A 16,967-nucleotide genomic window follows, 5' to 3' on the forward strand; every position below is an offset into this window, starting at 1 on the left:
CACTGCTTTCTGCTGACTGATTATGCTGCCCAATGCTCTTATCTTCGTTCACTCCAGATTACGGCTTTTTTATTTGTCAAATGTTGTTGCATGCAGGATTGAAATTTCGCACTGGTAGGTCCGATCCCAGCCGTGCCATTGTGTGGCAAGATCATTTGTACTTGGACACCTTATAAGTTGATCCTAGAGGAAGGGAGAATGAATCTGAACACCTCTAGGTGGAACCATCAATTTACACCATTGACCAGTCGCACCAATTCTCTATTTTAATCACCAATTATAACTTAGCCAACACTCTCCTCAATTATTAATATTATATTTACCTCTTCATGACTCCTAGCGCTAGTAGTGGGCTTTAATTTTTTTAGTGGAATTATTGAATAAATTTTCCAACAAGCCGCAGCTTAGAATACCAAGTTGTTTCCGTACAAAATGCAGCCACACCATACCAAGTTGTTTCCGTACATGGTTTGTCGTTGGTTTGCTAACTACGGGTGGATGACGCGTTATTGAGAGTCGTAGCTAGAAACGATTATAGACGATATTACCGGCCTGATGTTTTTTTACGCGTTTTTGTAGCGCTGGTTTGCTAACCTGATGTTGATCCTAACATGTGGATCTCTTCCCGGCTGATGAGTTTTGGTCAGCTCATGCCGGCCAGAGCGGGGCCGAGTCGGACTCGGAGGAGATGAGTTGAGCGTGCCGCATAATAAAAGCCAGGGCGCCGTCCTGGGCCCTGTTGGGCATAGCCGCATAGTTAACTCGTAACCCTATTTTTGGTTATCGATCGTGAAACCTTCAATCTGCGATCGAGGAGTGATCACACGAAACTCCTACGTTTCGGTGGGCGCGCATCGGAATCTCGCCTCCTGTGTACCTGTTCCTCTAGCGCGATCTGGCGATGAAGCAGGCGCAGTCGGCGGCGGAAACGGAGGATGCCCTCGAGACGATCGAATCCGACTACGAAGCCTACAAAGCAAGCACCTTTCGCGACGACTGGATGGCTGTCTGGTCCCGTATGCACGGCTGTTTCGAAGACACCAGTGAGTCATCTCTTCTCCATTGTTGCTATTGCTGCACTGTTGGTGACATGCTGTACTCGATCTTGACTCACCTGAGATCATATCTCCTCCAGCGAAGCTCCGCCCCATGCGTTTCACCGACGACCCCCCGCCCCGCTACGGCGCCTTCCCCATGAGCACTCTGCAGGTGTATTCAGTCAGGGTTGAAGGAATCAGAAGGGGCTTGCAGTGGCCGCTCGATGTGTTCGGCATCGTCGCCGCGCGCGACACCGTCGACTTCAACCGCAACATCATCTTCAGCCGCACGAGGGACAACTGCCAGACCCTCACCAAAGAGGTTCCCATCCCTTTGCTTGTCCACTCATTCAGACCTGCCTTGTTTTTGTACTGATAACTGATTGATTGTTCTGTTCTTTCACTCTGTTCACGACTAATTTGTTTGCTTAATGACACGGTGCTGCTGCATGTGTACGTACGTCCTGCGCAGGATCGGAACTTGGCACTGGAAGGTCCTAGCCGTGCCGTTGTGTGGCAGGATCATTTGTACATCGAGGTTAAGCTGACGGTGAAGGGGCCTACCGAATCCGAGGATAAAGACTTGAGCTTTCTAGTTGTGCCATTTGCATGTGGTAATGCGGCGTACTCATATCACAATTATAGTTACAGAACTAGCAAGCTTAGTACGGTGAGGCTTTCACTTGGTCCTATTGTTGACTCTGTGGAGGCCACAATATTTGTGCGAGTCAGTGATGGGTCATGGCCAGATGGTTTCCGTGCCCAATTCGCTGCATTTACCACTGGCATTCGTCGCAAGATAGCCCCTAGCATTGATCACAAGAAGATAATCTTGCTTGATTCTGGAAGCAGAAAAGTGCCTTTTAATGCTGGAGGGATCGAGCTTTCACGGCGTGTCGTTTCGGTTGAGACTACTGGGAAGCTGAGAGTCTGCATCAAGGCGTGGAAGATTGTGGAAAGTGCTAAGAATGCTGTGAAGGATGAGTTATTTTTCACACCCCAGGAAGCGGGGAGAAGCTCTGGTTTGCTTGATGCTGGCTTTTGTAAGATGGAAGTTACCGTCGCCTGGTCCCTCATTACCTGTGATTAATAGTGTGACGAGTGACCTGTCATGAAGATACCGCTGATGGAAGTTACAAAAGCTACAAGTTATGGGCACTTGGAAGTTCTTGCAGAGTTATGGTTATTTTAGTTTTTTGAAACTGGTATTTAGCACTTTGTTCTAGAGGGGTATGTTAATGTTATTATGATCCTGGTGAGACTACCAGCAGAAAGCTGCAAGTTTCTGTTCGGGCTTGCGAGGCCCGGGAAGCAAATAGCAATAATGCTGCAGAAGACGGGGGTTTTCACACCGAAAGAAACCAATTAGAACCCATGGCATGCATGATTCAAGGCTTATAAGATGGATGCAGACGCATTTATAAGTTATACTGCTTAGAATCTTTCAAAAAAAAAAAGTTATACTGCTTAGTGATCTGTTATCAAACTCTTAGAGTTGGCATTGCAGCTATTGCTTTTGAAATGGTATTTAAAGTTATGATGTGATTTCGATGTGATTGCCGCCTTAGTTGTGTACTGAGAAGTCTGGATGTCTACATATATTCTCTAATCTACTAATCAGTTGATAATAAGTGGCTGGGCTGCAGAACCGCTGGAGCAGCCACCCAAATCGGCTGGTCTAGCGCAGGCGCAGGCGCAGGCGCAGGCGTGTGAGTTGTCAGAGGTGGGGCCAGATGTGTTGGTCCCTGCTTGTCAGGCACAGGCCAAGAGCGTGTTTCTGTGCGCGAAATAGAAATGCGTTCAGCGGGAGGCTGCTCCAGCCAGTCGCTTACTTCCAGCCGAACAGGCTGATGTTTATTACTTGAGCACTAAAGGGGATATTTGATTACATTTTGAGAATGTATTCCCGAACCGAAAGGGGTAATGCTGCGACTGTTTAGGCATGTTGCCCTTCATCCGGCTACTGTAACATTCAGGAAACTGAAGTGTTTCTCACCGAATGTCTCCTTTCCTGCATCTCAAATGCATATTTCAATCATTAGACTTGTTCTCGCACTTGCAATAACCCTGCATTCCGATCCTGTTGTCGATCATTGTCGTGGTGTGCAAACCCACAGTCGGGTGGCAGAATGCACCCGCCTAAGCCCTAAGATAGTATGAACTCGAGGGGTAGCTAGGCTTAGTTCGATCTCGATCAAGAACACGATGAACACAAGGATTTAGAGTGGTTCGGGCCGCCAGAGCGTAATACCCTACGTCCACTGTGTGTTATATTGTTTGTGCTCCCAAGATCTTGAGAGCAAGTGTGTGTGTTGGATCTTGCCTCCGATGAGTGTCCAGAGTGTCTAGAGAGAGTCCTTTCTCTCTGTAGCGATGTAACACCCTAATTCAAATTTTCAGCTTTAATAATAAATTTAATTGGTTTTAATTAAATTTCTAAGGTTTTTGGTGATTAGACTTGCATTTAATCTAATTTTTATTCCTTAATTAATTAAAATTTTCCTAGATTAAAACTTTGTTGCGCATTTATGCTGGAGCATTTATTTTATTTGCTTGTGTGCATTGGGTGGTTGAATTCAAATTTTGTTTGAATTCAAATAGATTTGTTTGAGTTAGAATTAGAATTAGAAAGGAAAACCAAAACAAGAAAAACCAGCCCAAACCCCAACCGGACCCAATCCAATCCAGAAGCCAGCCCGTCATCTCCTTCCCCTATCCCACTCTTTTCCCGGGCCCGCTCTCCGCAACCCAGAAAACGGCCCAGCCCAACTCGGCCCGGCTCCACCCGCCTCCCCGCGCTCGGCCCATGCGCGCTCTCGGCCGCTTCCACCGCGCCTCGGCCCACAACCCCGCTCGCCCGCGCTCGAGCCCAGCTCGCCCGCCCCCGTCTCGCTGCGCTCCCGGGCCCACGCGTCAGCTTCGCCCCCTTCCTCGCGCAACGGCCGCGCTCGTCACGCCGCTTTTCCCGGCGGGATCTCCCACGCCAGGCGCGCACGCCAAGGCCGCCGCCGCCCTATAAGAAGGGTCCCCGGCCCTCCTCCGAACCCCACCTCTCCACCGCCGCCACCAGAGCCTCCAAACCCTAGCGCCGCATCCCCGCTCCGCCACGCGACACCTCCTGCGCCGCCGTGGTCCCAAAGCTCTGTCGCGCCCCCGCCACCGAGATCCGCCGCAGAAGCTTCGTCTTGGGGCCAGGTTCGCCCCCGGACTCGCTGCCCCGACCGTAGTTCGCGCCTGCGCCAATTTTGGTCACCGGAGCGCCGCCGCGGTGAGGGTGCTCCCCGCCGAATTTTCTCGCCGACAGCACTCCTCCGACCCCCCTGACCCGTCCTCTCGCCTTGCAGAGTAGAAGCGCGTCGTCCACGCTGGGCCGGACGACCAGGGAGGCGCTGCACGGCCGTCCACCGCACTCCGCCACCCTGCCGGGCTCGGAGCTCCGCCGTGCCGCCGCAAATCCACCCCTGCACCACCGTTCTTCCGTCTCTACGCACCCCAGGACATTGCGTCGCGGTAATGAAACTTCCCGTGCCCTGTTACCCCTTATCTGCTCCCTGCACCGCGCACGATTTCTCACCGGCGTGACGCCGACCCGCCCCGCCGCTGCGCTCGCACGCCGCCGTGCCACGGCCCTGCGCCGAGGCCGTGGTTGGGCTAACTAAGCGGTGCGCGTTCCCCTGGACCTAAAACCCGGGTCGATTTGACCCTGGGCCGTCGGATTCGACGAGCTCCGGCGAGCCTGACGCTGCGCCGCCGCGGACAGAACCGCCGGCGGTCGGGCACCGCCGCTTCCCCGCGCGGATTGAACCCCAACCGCCCGATCCACAATGGACGCACTAGATTAGATCCAGATTACATTAGATCTAGGCCGCCAGATCCAAATCCTGCGGCTGGAAATCGAAGATACCGGTTCGACTTGGTAAATTTGTTAAAGAGACCCTCGGTTTATTAGATATCAACCCGCGGTCCAGAGTTAGTCAAAAATAATTCCACTTAGGTCCTGTTTTTAATGTTTTAACCCCTGAGCTCTTTAGAAATAGCACCCGCCGTCCAGAGCCATCGGTTTTGCAGTTTAGCCCCTGAAACTAAGGTTTAATTACGTTTAAGCCCTCAGTTTTTGCAGAAAACCCCCTGGAACTTAGTTTTTCTCGCAGAAAAGCCCCTAGGACTTGTTTTTGGCCTAGATTATGCGTTTTAGCTCCGTTTTAGGCGTTCTTTAGGTCCACGCGATCGTTGTAATGCGTAGAATAGTTGTAGACTAGTTTAGTGTGCTGTTTTTATGTATTGATGTACTGTTTCTTAGTTTTTGCTAGTGGTTGCTTGTATGCTTATTATTGTACATTGTTTTGGCCATGTGTTCGTGAGTAGACGTTGATCCATCTGAGGAGCCCCAGTACCAGTACCCGGAGCAGCCGTCTTCCGAGCACTTTGAGCAGCAGCAGGAGCAGTACGAGGAAGGCAAGTATAACATGAACAACCTATCACTTTTAAATACAATTTCATACTGCATTTTAATACTGTATGCCTATAAGGACATTCCTAGCCACCTTATATCCTTTATATATCCTTTGGGTTGCATTTTGGTTAGTTGTGCTAGGTTGCTGTGCTATAACACATTCTGGTCCTTTTTAATTAAATTGATTAATGGTTTACTTGAACTTAATTCTGAGAGTGGCCCTCTGTGTGGATGAGTGGTTCACGTCTCGTTAAAAGATGGTTTTTTGTAGAAACATGGTTTAGGGGGCCAGCACAGTGCTTAGTGCTTGGTTGGCCACTCTCCATAAGGACCGGTTCATAGAGCGACAACCTGGGACAACAGCGCTACCACAAGGCTAGAATGAGATAGACTTGGCTTACTAATTAGGTCTTTTTGGTTTGGAGTAACTTACCTGCGGGGCAAGAGTAGTAAGCTTCAATGGTCCCTGCTCCTCCGGCTTGGTCTGTGCTTGGATTGCGCTCCTGTGCTTGTACCCCCGGAGGTGGGCCCCATCGTCGCTGACCTAACTCTCGCGGTTACGCCTTACCAACGAGATTCTTTGTAACGGCCTCGTAGTGAGTCGCTAGTCATCTCACCTAAGGAAGTGTGATGAACCTCTAGCGTAGCTCACGACTTGTGGGTAAAGATGTGCAACCTCTGCAGAGTGTAAAACTGGTATACTAGCCGTGCTCACGGTTATGAGCAGCCCAGATCCTCCTTTTGATTAGTGGGGTTGTCTCCTTCCGACGAGGGAGGTGCCTCTCGGGGTTACCTTGGTGGCTTGGTTTCGGTTTGGTTCTCAGTAGTAACATGTTTAATCTTGATTAATTACTATGTAACTGGGTTAATGGTAATTCATCAACTTGTAGTAAATAGTTTTAATGAAATTTTGCCAAGACTTAAAAGCTAACGCAGTTGAGTCAGCTAACCTTAGAGCCTCATAGTTTGTGTTATACTTGTTGAGTACAAGTTGTGTACTCACTCTTGCCTCTTCTCTACTTTTTCCTCCCGGTTACGCTACTGCTGCTCAGTTCCTGCCGACACGAGGGAGTTCGCTCAGCGCTACCAGGACTACGAGGACTTCTAGGCGTTCGTCTCCCAGTCGACGTCCCTGTGGCGCCCTGCTCAGCTTCGGAGAGCTTTTATCGTATTTGTACTTCGCTTCCGCTGTATCAGACATTTTTGTCATTAATGTAATAAATAACATTCGTATTCGCTTTATTATATCTTTTTACGTGATATGTGCTATGATATACTGTTCATTCTGTTGTATATACGTGTGACTTGATCCTGGCACGTATATGATTGCTCGGTATATGTCCTTTTATAAACCGGGTGTTACAAGCGAGCGCCCCCCTTTTATATCTTAAGGGAGGCGCGTACATGGCCGTTGAGACCCCGACAGGTGGGCCCAACGATGTAGTGTAAAATAACATACTGTACAGAGCATTATGGTGCTACAGGCGACGGAGATCTTATTCCAGGATTTCCCTGGTTTGTCCGTGGGAATCTTCCGACCAGCATGCTTTGCCTTGTCTTGTCGAAACGGCGCCAGACGTAGCTTGCGGCGTAGCTCGGCGTAGTCTGCCGCGTAGCTGTACCGGCCGTGTAGCTTGCGGCGTAGACGACATGATGGAAAGGGCCGTAGGCGACATGATGGAAAGGGACGTGCCGCCGTATCCATTTAATGCGGCAAGGCGTGCTCTGCGCGGGCGCGGCGCCTGCGGCTGCACTGTGTTCCTCGGTAATATGCGGTGTACAGTGAGGCCTGACAAAGTCTGCCTCGCATTCTGCGGCGTCAAAGCACACCTTAATCACCCGTATTGAATGCGGTGGGTGGGCGAGTCTTCCAGCGGAAGACTCGCTCCCGCGCCCGCGCCAGCGGGACATGTGGCACCCCCGTACCCCCGCCCCGGCGGTATTTTGGTTCCATGCGCGTGGGGGGTCCGGTCGGACGCCAGGAGGTCTCCGGACACGTGCCGTCTCCGGACCGTTCCCCGAGCAGGGAACGGGTCCGGGGCCGTTGGCCTGGTGAGGTAAGTTTCGGACCCCAGGGGTCCGGCTGCTCCGTCCTTTAGGGCGTAGTTGCTGATGACTACATGAGTCCTGCCTTGCTGCAGTAGAAGTGGGTATCCCTGCTACAGGGTACCGACAGTGGTCCCCGGGCCCACCTCGGGAGAGGCCACGAACCCGCAGGTGGGGCCACTACTGTGACCAAACTCCGGATAACTTGAAGCTTTCAGCGTTCGACTGCGCGCGCTGCAGGAGTCTTGTCCGGCTTTGACCATCCGTTGGGTTTCCTACTGGCCCACCACGTCGCCACGGCTCACTGACTCAAGGCCCCCACGCACAGTGGTACGCCTAGACATGCGTACGATGCTCGGCATTACTGCCGCCTGGGTAAAAGGAATCCTTTACTGTCGGCGCGGTTTCCGAAGAGTCTGACCTTGTCAATGCACGTACAGGTGCGCCGGTTCGGCTTCTGCCTCGCCCCACGCGCCGCGCGATGGTTCGCATCCCACCTTTTTACACCTTCATTTGTTACCCACCTCTCCTGACAGGCGAGCCTGGGCCCCCTTTGCTCTTCTGCGCAGATTGCTCTTCGCCCTTACAGAAAAATGGCGTCCCTCGTTTGTCCCCGCGGGTTTCAGACCGAGGCGGAACTGAACGTGGTGCGCCGCCTGCTCGGGCGGACCGCGCCGGTGTTCTCCACGGGGGAATTCGTCCCCTTCAACGCCTGCAACGCCAGTAGCTGGCGCTGTCGGTCTCCAGGTACTCTGGCCCCCCCGTCCTGTACACAACTTAGGACTGGCATTTAGTAACTTGCCCACGTGGTCCCGGATCCCGTTGGCAGAGGTCCTTTGAGATACGCAGCCGGACCTGGGGAACAGAGCTTAGGAGGCCAGCCCTCAAGCTAGAATGAGGTCCGTACCTCTAGGTACGCAGTTCCGGGTACTAGGGCACCTGTTACAGAGTGGTGGAGTGCGCAGGCTTAGGTTACGAAACTAGGCTAAGCGGCTGCACAGGGCTCTGGACCACCCCCGGGAACAAGTACCTCTTTCCCGAAGCAGGTTCCTAAGGACCCGGACCCCCCTCTAGCAGTGAGGGGGTCCTAATCTGAACCACATGCCGGCCAACTCAATTCGGACACAGGAGTGGGAACCACGTGGGGGTTAGCGCAAACAGAATGCGTAGATTGAAATTGGAATGTAACATCCTTAGAGGCGAACTGAGGATAAACTTTTTCTTTATAACTAGATATACATGAGATGTGCGATGTAAGCCAGAACTCGGGTTTATGAGGCCGGAGCTGTTCGGACCTCCGGGCCCACAGTCTTAGGTACTACGGTACTCGCCCTAGGGAGGTAGAGCATGTAGGCTTAGGGTACGGAACCAGGCTAAGTGGCTACATGGCTCCGGACCTCCCCGGAGGGTGAGTACGCTTCCCTGAACCTGGTTCGCAGAGGTCTGGACCCCTCCACGGAGGAGGGTCACCGGACTGGACTGCACGGAAGTACTACCTAGTTACAAAGAAAAAGGTTTTATTCCTTGCTGGGCCTCTAAGGGTAGAACCTACAGAGATATAGAGTCGGAAGTGCGACCGGAGTCGGCTTAACATCGGAGAGAGCCACCAGAGTTGGCTTAGTGCGACCGGTGTGGGCTTTAGTGCGACCGGAGCCGGCTTTACCGCCGGAGTGGGCCACCGGAGTCGGCTTAGTGCGACCTATAACACCCGGTTTATAAAAGGACATAAACCGAGCAATCATATACGTGCCAGGATCAAGTCACATGTATATACAACAGAATGAACAATATATCACAGCACATATCATGTAAAAAGATGTAATAAAGCGAGTACGAATGTTATTTGTTACATTAATGACAAAATGTCTGATACAGAGTATGCGGAAGCGTAATACATAAACGATAACTCTCGTCGAAAGCTGTGCAGGGCGCCACAAGGACGTCGACTGGGAGACGAACGCCTAGAAGTCCTCGTAGTCCTGGTAGCGCTGAGCGAACTCCCTCGCGTCGGCAGAAACTGAGCAGCAGTAGAGTATCCCCAAGAGGAAAAAGAGTAGAGTATCCCCAAGAGGAAAAAGAGTAGAGTAGGCAAGAGTGAGTACACAACTTGTACTCAACAAGTATAACACAAACTATGAGGCTCTAAGGTTGGCTGACTCAACTGCATTAGCTTTTAAGTCTTGGCAAAATTTTATTAAAGCTAATTACTACAAGTTGATGAATTACCATAAACCCAGTTACATAGTAATTAATCAATATTAACCATGAACTACTGAGAACCAAACCACAACCATACCAAAACCCCGAGAGGCACCCCCCTCGTCGGAAGGAGATAACCCCACTAATCAAAAGGAGGATCTGGGCCGCTCATGACCGTGAGCACGGCTAGTATACCAATTTTACACTTTGCAGAGGTTGCACATCTTTACCCACAAGTCGTGAGCTACGCTAGTTGTTCATCACACTTCCTTAGGTGAGATGACTAGCAAACTCACTACGAGGCCGTTACAAAGGACACGTTGGTAAGGTGTAACAGCTAAGGATTCAGGCAATGCAACGATGGTTCCCACCTCGAGGGGTACGCAGACCAAGCCTCGTAGCCTGGGGACCATTGAAGCTCGACCCCCCTCGTGCCCCGTCGGTAAGTTACTCCCGAACCAAAATGACCTAATTAATAAGCCAAGACCGTCCCATTCCAGTCTTGTGGTAGCGCTGTTGTCCCATGTTGTCGCTCTATGAACTGGTCCTTATGGAGAGTGGCCAACCAGACAGTAAGCACCGTGCTGGCCCCCTAAACCATGTTTCTAACAAAACCAATTTTAACGAGACGTGAGCCCCTCAAACGGGTCACTCTCAGAATTAAGTTGCATATACCATTAATCAAATTAATTAAAAGGACCAAGTGTGTTATAGCGCAGCAACCTAGCACAACTAACCAAAATACAACCCAAGGATATATATAAAGGATATAAAGTGGCTAGGAAAGTCCTTATAGGCATACAATATTAAAATGCAGTATGAAAATGTATTTAAAGTGATAGGTGTTGTTCATGTTATACTTGCCTTCCTCGTATTGTTCCTGCTGCTGCTCAAACTGGTCGGAAGACGGCTGCTCTGGGTACTGGTACTGGTGCTCCTCTGGTAGCTCAACGTCTACTCACGAACACATGGCCAAAAGCAAGGCACACAATAAGCATACAAGCAAACACTAACAAAAGCTAAGAAACAGTACATCAATACATAAAAACAGCACACTAAACTAGTCTAAAACTATTCTACGCGCTACAACAATCCTGTGGACATAAAGAACGCCTAAAACGGAGCTAGAACGCGAAAACTAGGCCTAAAACAAGGTTCAGGGGCTTAACTGCGAGAAAACTAAGTTTCTGGGGTTTTTCTGCAAAAACCGAGGGCCTAAATGTAAAAACCTGAAAGTTATAAGGGCTGACGTGCAAAACGACCTTAACTGGATGGCGGGTTCTATATCCGACCACTGGTTGAGGAAATGCTGGGAAAATCAATAGAATCCGCCTTTTAAATGCGCCGGGGAATGTGTCGAGGCGGCGAACAACAACAAGACAACTAACTACATTTGCTTTTTCCACCTATGTGGAACGGATGCTTCTACTTGGTCATCATAGACCAGCAAATCACTTCTTGATAGTGGGTCCCGCGGGCAACCGACAAGGGATGGTCACAATAAAGTATACAAAGCTTTCGTAAGCTAAGGCGAGAGATTTCCTACTTTGACCACTGCTGTGACCGCTTTATGCAAGAGTTCCGGACATTTTGCAAGTTTGATGGGGCGCATCCGTTTTCTTGCTCGGTTAATCGAGTTTAGGATTGCCAATTTGATTGGAAATTCTCTGCCGCGACTTCACCTGCAAAACCTGTCTATCTTAGTTCTTCCCACTTTCGCGCTTTCGAACTACTGCCACTTTACCTGAGCATCGCTAGTAATCGCGGATCAGCATGCCGCGGTGAATATGTACCCGGGCCCTGAGTTCCGTTAAAAAAAAGAAGACAGACTCTTTCCAGTAGATGAGCTAGGGAGAACGTCGACTTTTTCTCTCGCCCAATCCGGCAACAACTTGCTCACAAGGGTGCAACCACTGAATTTGTAACGACCTGCTCAGTTCTATTATCCATCGGTCTAATGCACTGGCTCATCTCATGGGTTGATTTTGTAGAAAACTCGGGTTTCCGATAGTCAAAGTGGTTTCTATAAAAGAAGAAAAATAAGGAAATAGGCGCACGAAACGAAGTGAATCATTGATTTTAATATGTAAACCCCAGAACAGAAATTGTTACACAGATACCGAGTTGGTCTCTCTCTTATGGGCTCGGTATAAACCCAAAAATGATAAATTCTCTTATTTGTAGACTCGTCTTCTTTTGGTAGTAATGTTTGCTCATTTCATTCATTCTCATTCAAATCTACTTCTAAGGCTTCACTTAAAAACGCATCACACCCTTTGTAGGTTCAAGCCGAAGTCAAGCATGATCACCTACTGCAAACTCCAAATATCGTGGTCGGCGCGGAGCCCGCTTGGCAGGCGGCAGGAGCTGTGGGCAAGTGCTCCTTTCTCTATGTCAATTGACAGACGGAATCCAGTACAGATCTTTCACTTTAGTTTTTTTAACTGTTCCACTATGGAATTGGAATCTCACTTAATGAAAGATGCACTATGCTTCCTCACTTGAGGAGAGTGAAGGTCATGACTTATTGAAGCAGAACGTCAATTGGCCAAGAGAAGGGGAACTCCTTTCGTCGGTAACTATTGAATTGCCACCGGGCGGCTGGCCTTCATGCCGAGTCTTCCTCCGCCGCCAACTCGACGTCGTCGTAGAAACTCAGGGGGGTCCTTGCAAGAAAACAGGGCTGTTCTGCAAATATTTCTGAATAAAGATGGACCGCGGGTTGAAAACGAAGAAAGGCAGGAGTTCTTTAGCAAGTTTGCCAGGCCAAACCGGTATCTAAGGTTCTGGGCTGTTGGATCCGGATCTGAGGGTTTGGATTTGATGAGCTTTGGATCTAATCAGGGGCATGGGTTTCAGATCGGGCGGCCGGGGTGACTTGTGGCCGACGGCGGCGGCGGAACGCGCCGGAGCAGAGCTCCACGGCTTGGGGGCTCGCCGGAGTAGGTGATCTGGGGCTACAGAGCTCGGTTTGGATCGCGGTTTGGTGCAAAAGAGCGAGCGCGGCACGTGTAGTCCACTGGGGTACCCAGGGAGGCAGTGCGGGGCTGAGAGCATGGTCCTCGACGGCGAGGGCGGTTCGGCGGCAAAGGAGCTCGTCGAGGTTGGCGTGGTCCGGCTCATACGGTGCGCCAAGGGCGAATACATCTAGCACAAAAGGGATGGCGGGGCATGGGGTGCTTACCAAGGTTTGGTCCGGGCGGGGGCGTGACGCCGGTGGCGCCGGCGGCGAGATCCGGCAGCGGACGCGGGTGGAGCTTCGCGGTCCGAGCGGCGCTGGGCTCCTCCGGGCTTGGATCCCCTCGAATCAAAGCGCCTTGGTGCTGCAGAAGTGGAACGCGGTCAGGGAGGGCAGGAACGTCAACGGCCGCGAGGAAAATCGGCGGCGGCGAGACTCACCCGCGGTGGAGTCAAGACTCGATTCCGGTGGTGCAGGGGTCGTGGTCGATGATGGTGGCCTCGAGAAGCTTCCTGATGCGCGGGCGTAGTTGCGGTGGTGGTTTGCAGGCGTTGGGGCGCGGCGGTGTGGCGTGGCCGGGGTGGAGCAGAGCCTCTACACCGGCGGAACAATGGGGAGGCGATGGCTAGGGTTACGCGGCGTTGTGGGATGGGTGAGGTCAGGGGGGACCTGGGTGGTGTTTAAAGGGAGGAGCCGGGGATCGCGGGCGTGGTTGGGGAAGGGAATCCCCGGTGGTTTCGCCGGTGAACTCGGGCACAGAGTTGCGCTGGAGAGCGAAAGGATGGGGAGGGGAAGGTGCTGACGCGAAGGCCCGGCGTGGCAGCGGGTGAGGCGAGAGCGTGCGGTGCGGGCGAGCGCTCCGCGCGGTGAGCGGGCCGAAGCGACGAGTTGGGCCGGTGCAGCGAGCTGGGCCGCGGGAGGGAGTGACGCGGGGTCGGGCCGCGAGCGGGAGAGCTGTCTGGGCCGAGCGCGGGAAGGAAAGGAGGAGAGCTGGGCCCGGGGTGCTGCTGTCCTAGCGCGGGTTGGGTTTGAGGGTACGAGCGGGTTGGGTTCTTTTCTATTTCTTTCTCCTTTCTATTTCTATTTCCCTCTTTCTAAATCTAATTCAAACTCAAGCTAAAAGAATTCAAATAAATTTGAATTCAAACTCTAACCAAACAACAAAAGAAAAGATGCTCCAGCATGAATGCAACAACAAAGTTTAACCTATGATAAAATTTCAATTACTTGAGGAACAAAATTGGATTAAATGCAAACTAAGCAAATTAAATCCTAGAAAAACAAATAAAGCCAATTAAATTTATTATTAAATGCTGGAATTTAAATTAGGGTGTTACAGACCCTACCCCCTTAAAGAAATCTCGTCCCCGAGATTTAGCTGGGCTGGCTAGCAAAGAGATCTGGATATGTCTTCTTCAGCTCATCTTCTCGCTCCCATGTAGCCTCAGCTTCACTGTGATGACTCCACTGAACTCTGCACATCTTGATGCGCTTGTTCCGTGTAACCCTCTCCGATGTCTCCAGAACCTTCACTGGATGCTCAGTATAAGTCAGATCCTCCTGTACATCTAACCCATCCAGTGGTGCCTGCTCCTCAGGTACTCGCAGACACTTCTTCAGCTGAGAAATATGGAAGACATCATGAACTCCTGAGAGGCTGGTAGGCAACTCTAGGCGATATGCAACTTCGCCTTTCCTCTCTAGCACCTTGAATGGGCCCACATACCGAGGTGCTAACTTCCCCTTGACGTTAAATCTGCAGATTCCTCTCATCGGAGACACCTTCAAGTACACATAATCACCAACACTGAAGGTCAGATCTCTCCGTTTGCCATCTGCATAGCTCTTTTGCCTGCTCTGTGCAATCCTCAAATTTTCTCGCACAGCCTGTACCATTTGCTCTGCATCTTCTATAATGTCAGGACCAAAGAGCTGCTTCTCACCAATCTGATCCCAATAGAGAGGAGTCCTGCATTTTCTGCCATACAATGCCTCGAAGGGGGACTTCTTCAGACTGGCCTGATAGCTGTTGTTGTATGAAAACTCAGCATATGACAGGCACTTATCCCAATTAGTACCGTACTGAATGGCACAAGCTCTCAGCATATCTTCCAACACTTGGTTGGTTCTCTCTGTCTGCCCATCTGTCTGAGGGTGATAAGCCGTATTGAAATGCAGCTTCGTATCCAACGAATCATGGAGCCACTCCCAGAATAGTGAAGTGAACTGAGACCCTCTGTCAGATATGATCTTCTTGGGCACACCATGCAAGCAGACAATCCGAGAGATGTACAATTCTGCAAGTCTGGCACTGGAGTAAGTAGTGTTCACTGGAATGAAGTGAGCAACCTTCGTCAGATGATCCACTACTACCCATATGGAGTTGTACCCTTTCTGAGTACGAGGCAATCCAACAATGAAGTCCATAGTGATTTCCTCCCATTTCCACTCTGGAATCTTCAAAGGCTGTAACAGACCTGCTGGCCTCTGATGCTCAGCCTTGACACGCTTACAGGTGTCACAAATAGCCACGTACTCTGCCACTGAATGCTTCATCCCATACCACTAGAAACGTTCCTTGAGATCATAATACATCTTCGTGCTGCCCGGATGAATAGAATAAGCTGTATCATGAGCCTCACTCAGAATCAACTTCCAGAGATCCTTCACATCTGGCACACAGATCCGGTTCTTGTACCACAAGGTACCCTGATCATCCTCTCTGAAATGAGGAGCCTTGCCTTTCTTGAGCAATTCACGGATCTCCTGCAGCTTCTCATCTTCCTTCTGATGCTGCCGGATCTCTGCCTCTACAGTGGGCACTGCCTCGAATGCTGCACTCGAAGTATGATGCAGAAAACCCAGACTCAACTGCTCAAACTCCTCGCATAACTCTGGAGGCATCTGGAAAGCAACGGCCATGTTGACATAGCTTCTTCTGCTTAGATTATCTGCCACAACATTGGCCTTACCCGGATGATAGTGAAGCTCCAGGTCATAGTCCTTGACCAATTCTAACCATCTCCTCTGCCGCATGTTCAGCTCATTCTACGTGAATATATACTTGAGGCTCTTATGATCAGTATAGATATCACACTGCTGCCCATACAAGTAATGCCTCCAAATCCTCAGAGCACGAACAACTGCGGCTAACTCAAGATCATGAGTGGGATAGTTCAGCTCATGCCGACGTAACTGCCGTGAAGCATAAGCAATCTCTCTGCCCTCCTGCATCAGAACACAACCAAGACCATCCTTCGAAGCATCACAATACACCGTGAACCTCTTGCTCTGGTCTGGCAGAGTAAGGACTGGTGCCGTAGTCAACCTCTTCTTCAGCTCATCGAAGGCCATCTGACGCTCATCAATCCACATAAATGCCGCATTCTTCTCTAGCAAGGAAGTCAAAGGCTTCACAATCTTGGAGAAATTCTCAATGAACCTCCGATAGTATCCTGCTAAGCCCAAGAATGACCGGACTTCCTTCACCGTCTGCGGTGTCTCCCACTCGAGCACATCCTTCACCTTGCTTGGATCAACTGCAATACCTCCCTTGGAGATGATATGACCGAGGAATGGAACCTCGTCAATCCAGAACTCGCACTTGCTGAACTTAGCATACAGCTGATGCTCCCTCAATCTCTACAACACGAGCCTCAGATGCTCTTCATGCTCTTCCTCTGTCTTGGAGAAGATCAGAATATCATGAATGAAGATCACCACGAAGACATCCAGATAATCCATGAGAACCATGTTCATCAGGTGCATGAAGAAAGCCGGGGCATTAGTCAAGCCGAAGGACATGACCGTGTACTCATACAGCCCGTACTTGCAGGTGAATGCCATCTTCGGAATATCCCCAGGACGGATCCTCAACTGAAAATAACCCGAACGCAGATCAATCTTCGAGAATATGCGAGCACCTCGAAGCAGATCAAAGAGATCCTCAATACGGGGCAGTGGATGCTTGTTCTTGATGGTAACTGCATTCAGCTCCCAATAAGCGACACACATTCTCTTCGAGCCATCCTTCTTATCTACTAGCAACAATGGAAAAGCCCAAGGAGAGAAGCTGCGACGGATATAGCCCTTGGCTAGCAACTCATCAATAGTCTTCTTGACTTCCTCATGCTCTATAGGTGCCATGCGGTAGGGCCGCTTTGCAAAAGGAGCAGTGCCAGGCAAGAGATCAATAGAAAACTCGATGTCGCGTTCAGGCAGCATACCTGGCAAATCATCCGGAAAGACATCCGGGAATTCAGACACCACGCGA

General features: G+C 50.7%; 2 protein-coding genes across 2 annotated transcripts in view; one reads left to right on the forward strand and one right to left on the reverse strand.

The window, feature by feature from the left end:
• Positions 1-16,967, reverse strand: part of LOC120693545 (formin-like protein 5) — a 113,731-nt gene that overhangs the window by 3,359 nt on the left and 93,405 nt on the right. The gene's annotated exons all lie outside the window — the stretch shown is intronic.
• On the forward strand, positions 1,167-2,602 carry LOC120693594. The gene is made up of 2 exons (XM_039977018.1): positions 1,167-1,359; positions 1,510-2,602. Exons 1-2 carry the CDS (start codon positions 1,195-1,197, stop codon positions 2,125-2,127), a joined length of 783 nt encoding a protein of 260 aa, XP_039832952.1. The 5' UTR covers positions 1,167-1,194; the 3' UTR covers positions 2,128-2,602.

Source organism: Panicum virgatum, chromosome 2K (genome assembly GCF_016808335.1).
Source record: "Panicum virgatum strain AP13 chromosome 2K, P.virgatum_v5, whole genome shotgun sequence".
In the NCBI taxonomy this organism is placed as follows: domain Eukaryota; kingdom Viridiplantae; phylum Streptophyta; class Magnoliopsida; order Poales; family Poaceae; genus Panicum; species Panicum virgatum.

Coding starts and splice junctions, on each gene's coding strand:
- LOC120693594 (XM_039977018.1), top strand. CDS start 1,195: ATGAGCACTCTGCAGGTGTATTCAGTCAGGGTTGAAGGAATCAGAAGG. Junction 1,360..1,509: donor GCCAGACCCTCACCAAAGAG/GTTCCCATCCCT, acceptor CGTCCTGCGCAG/GATCGGAACTTGGCACTGGA.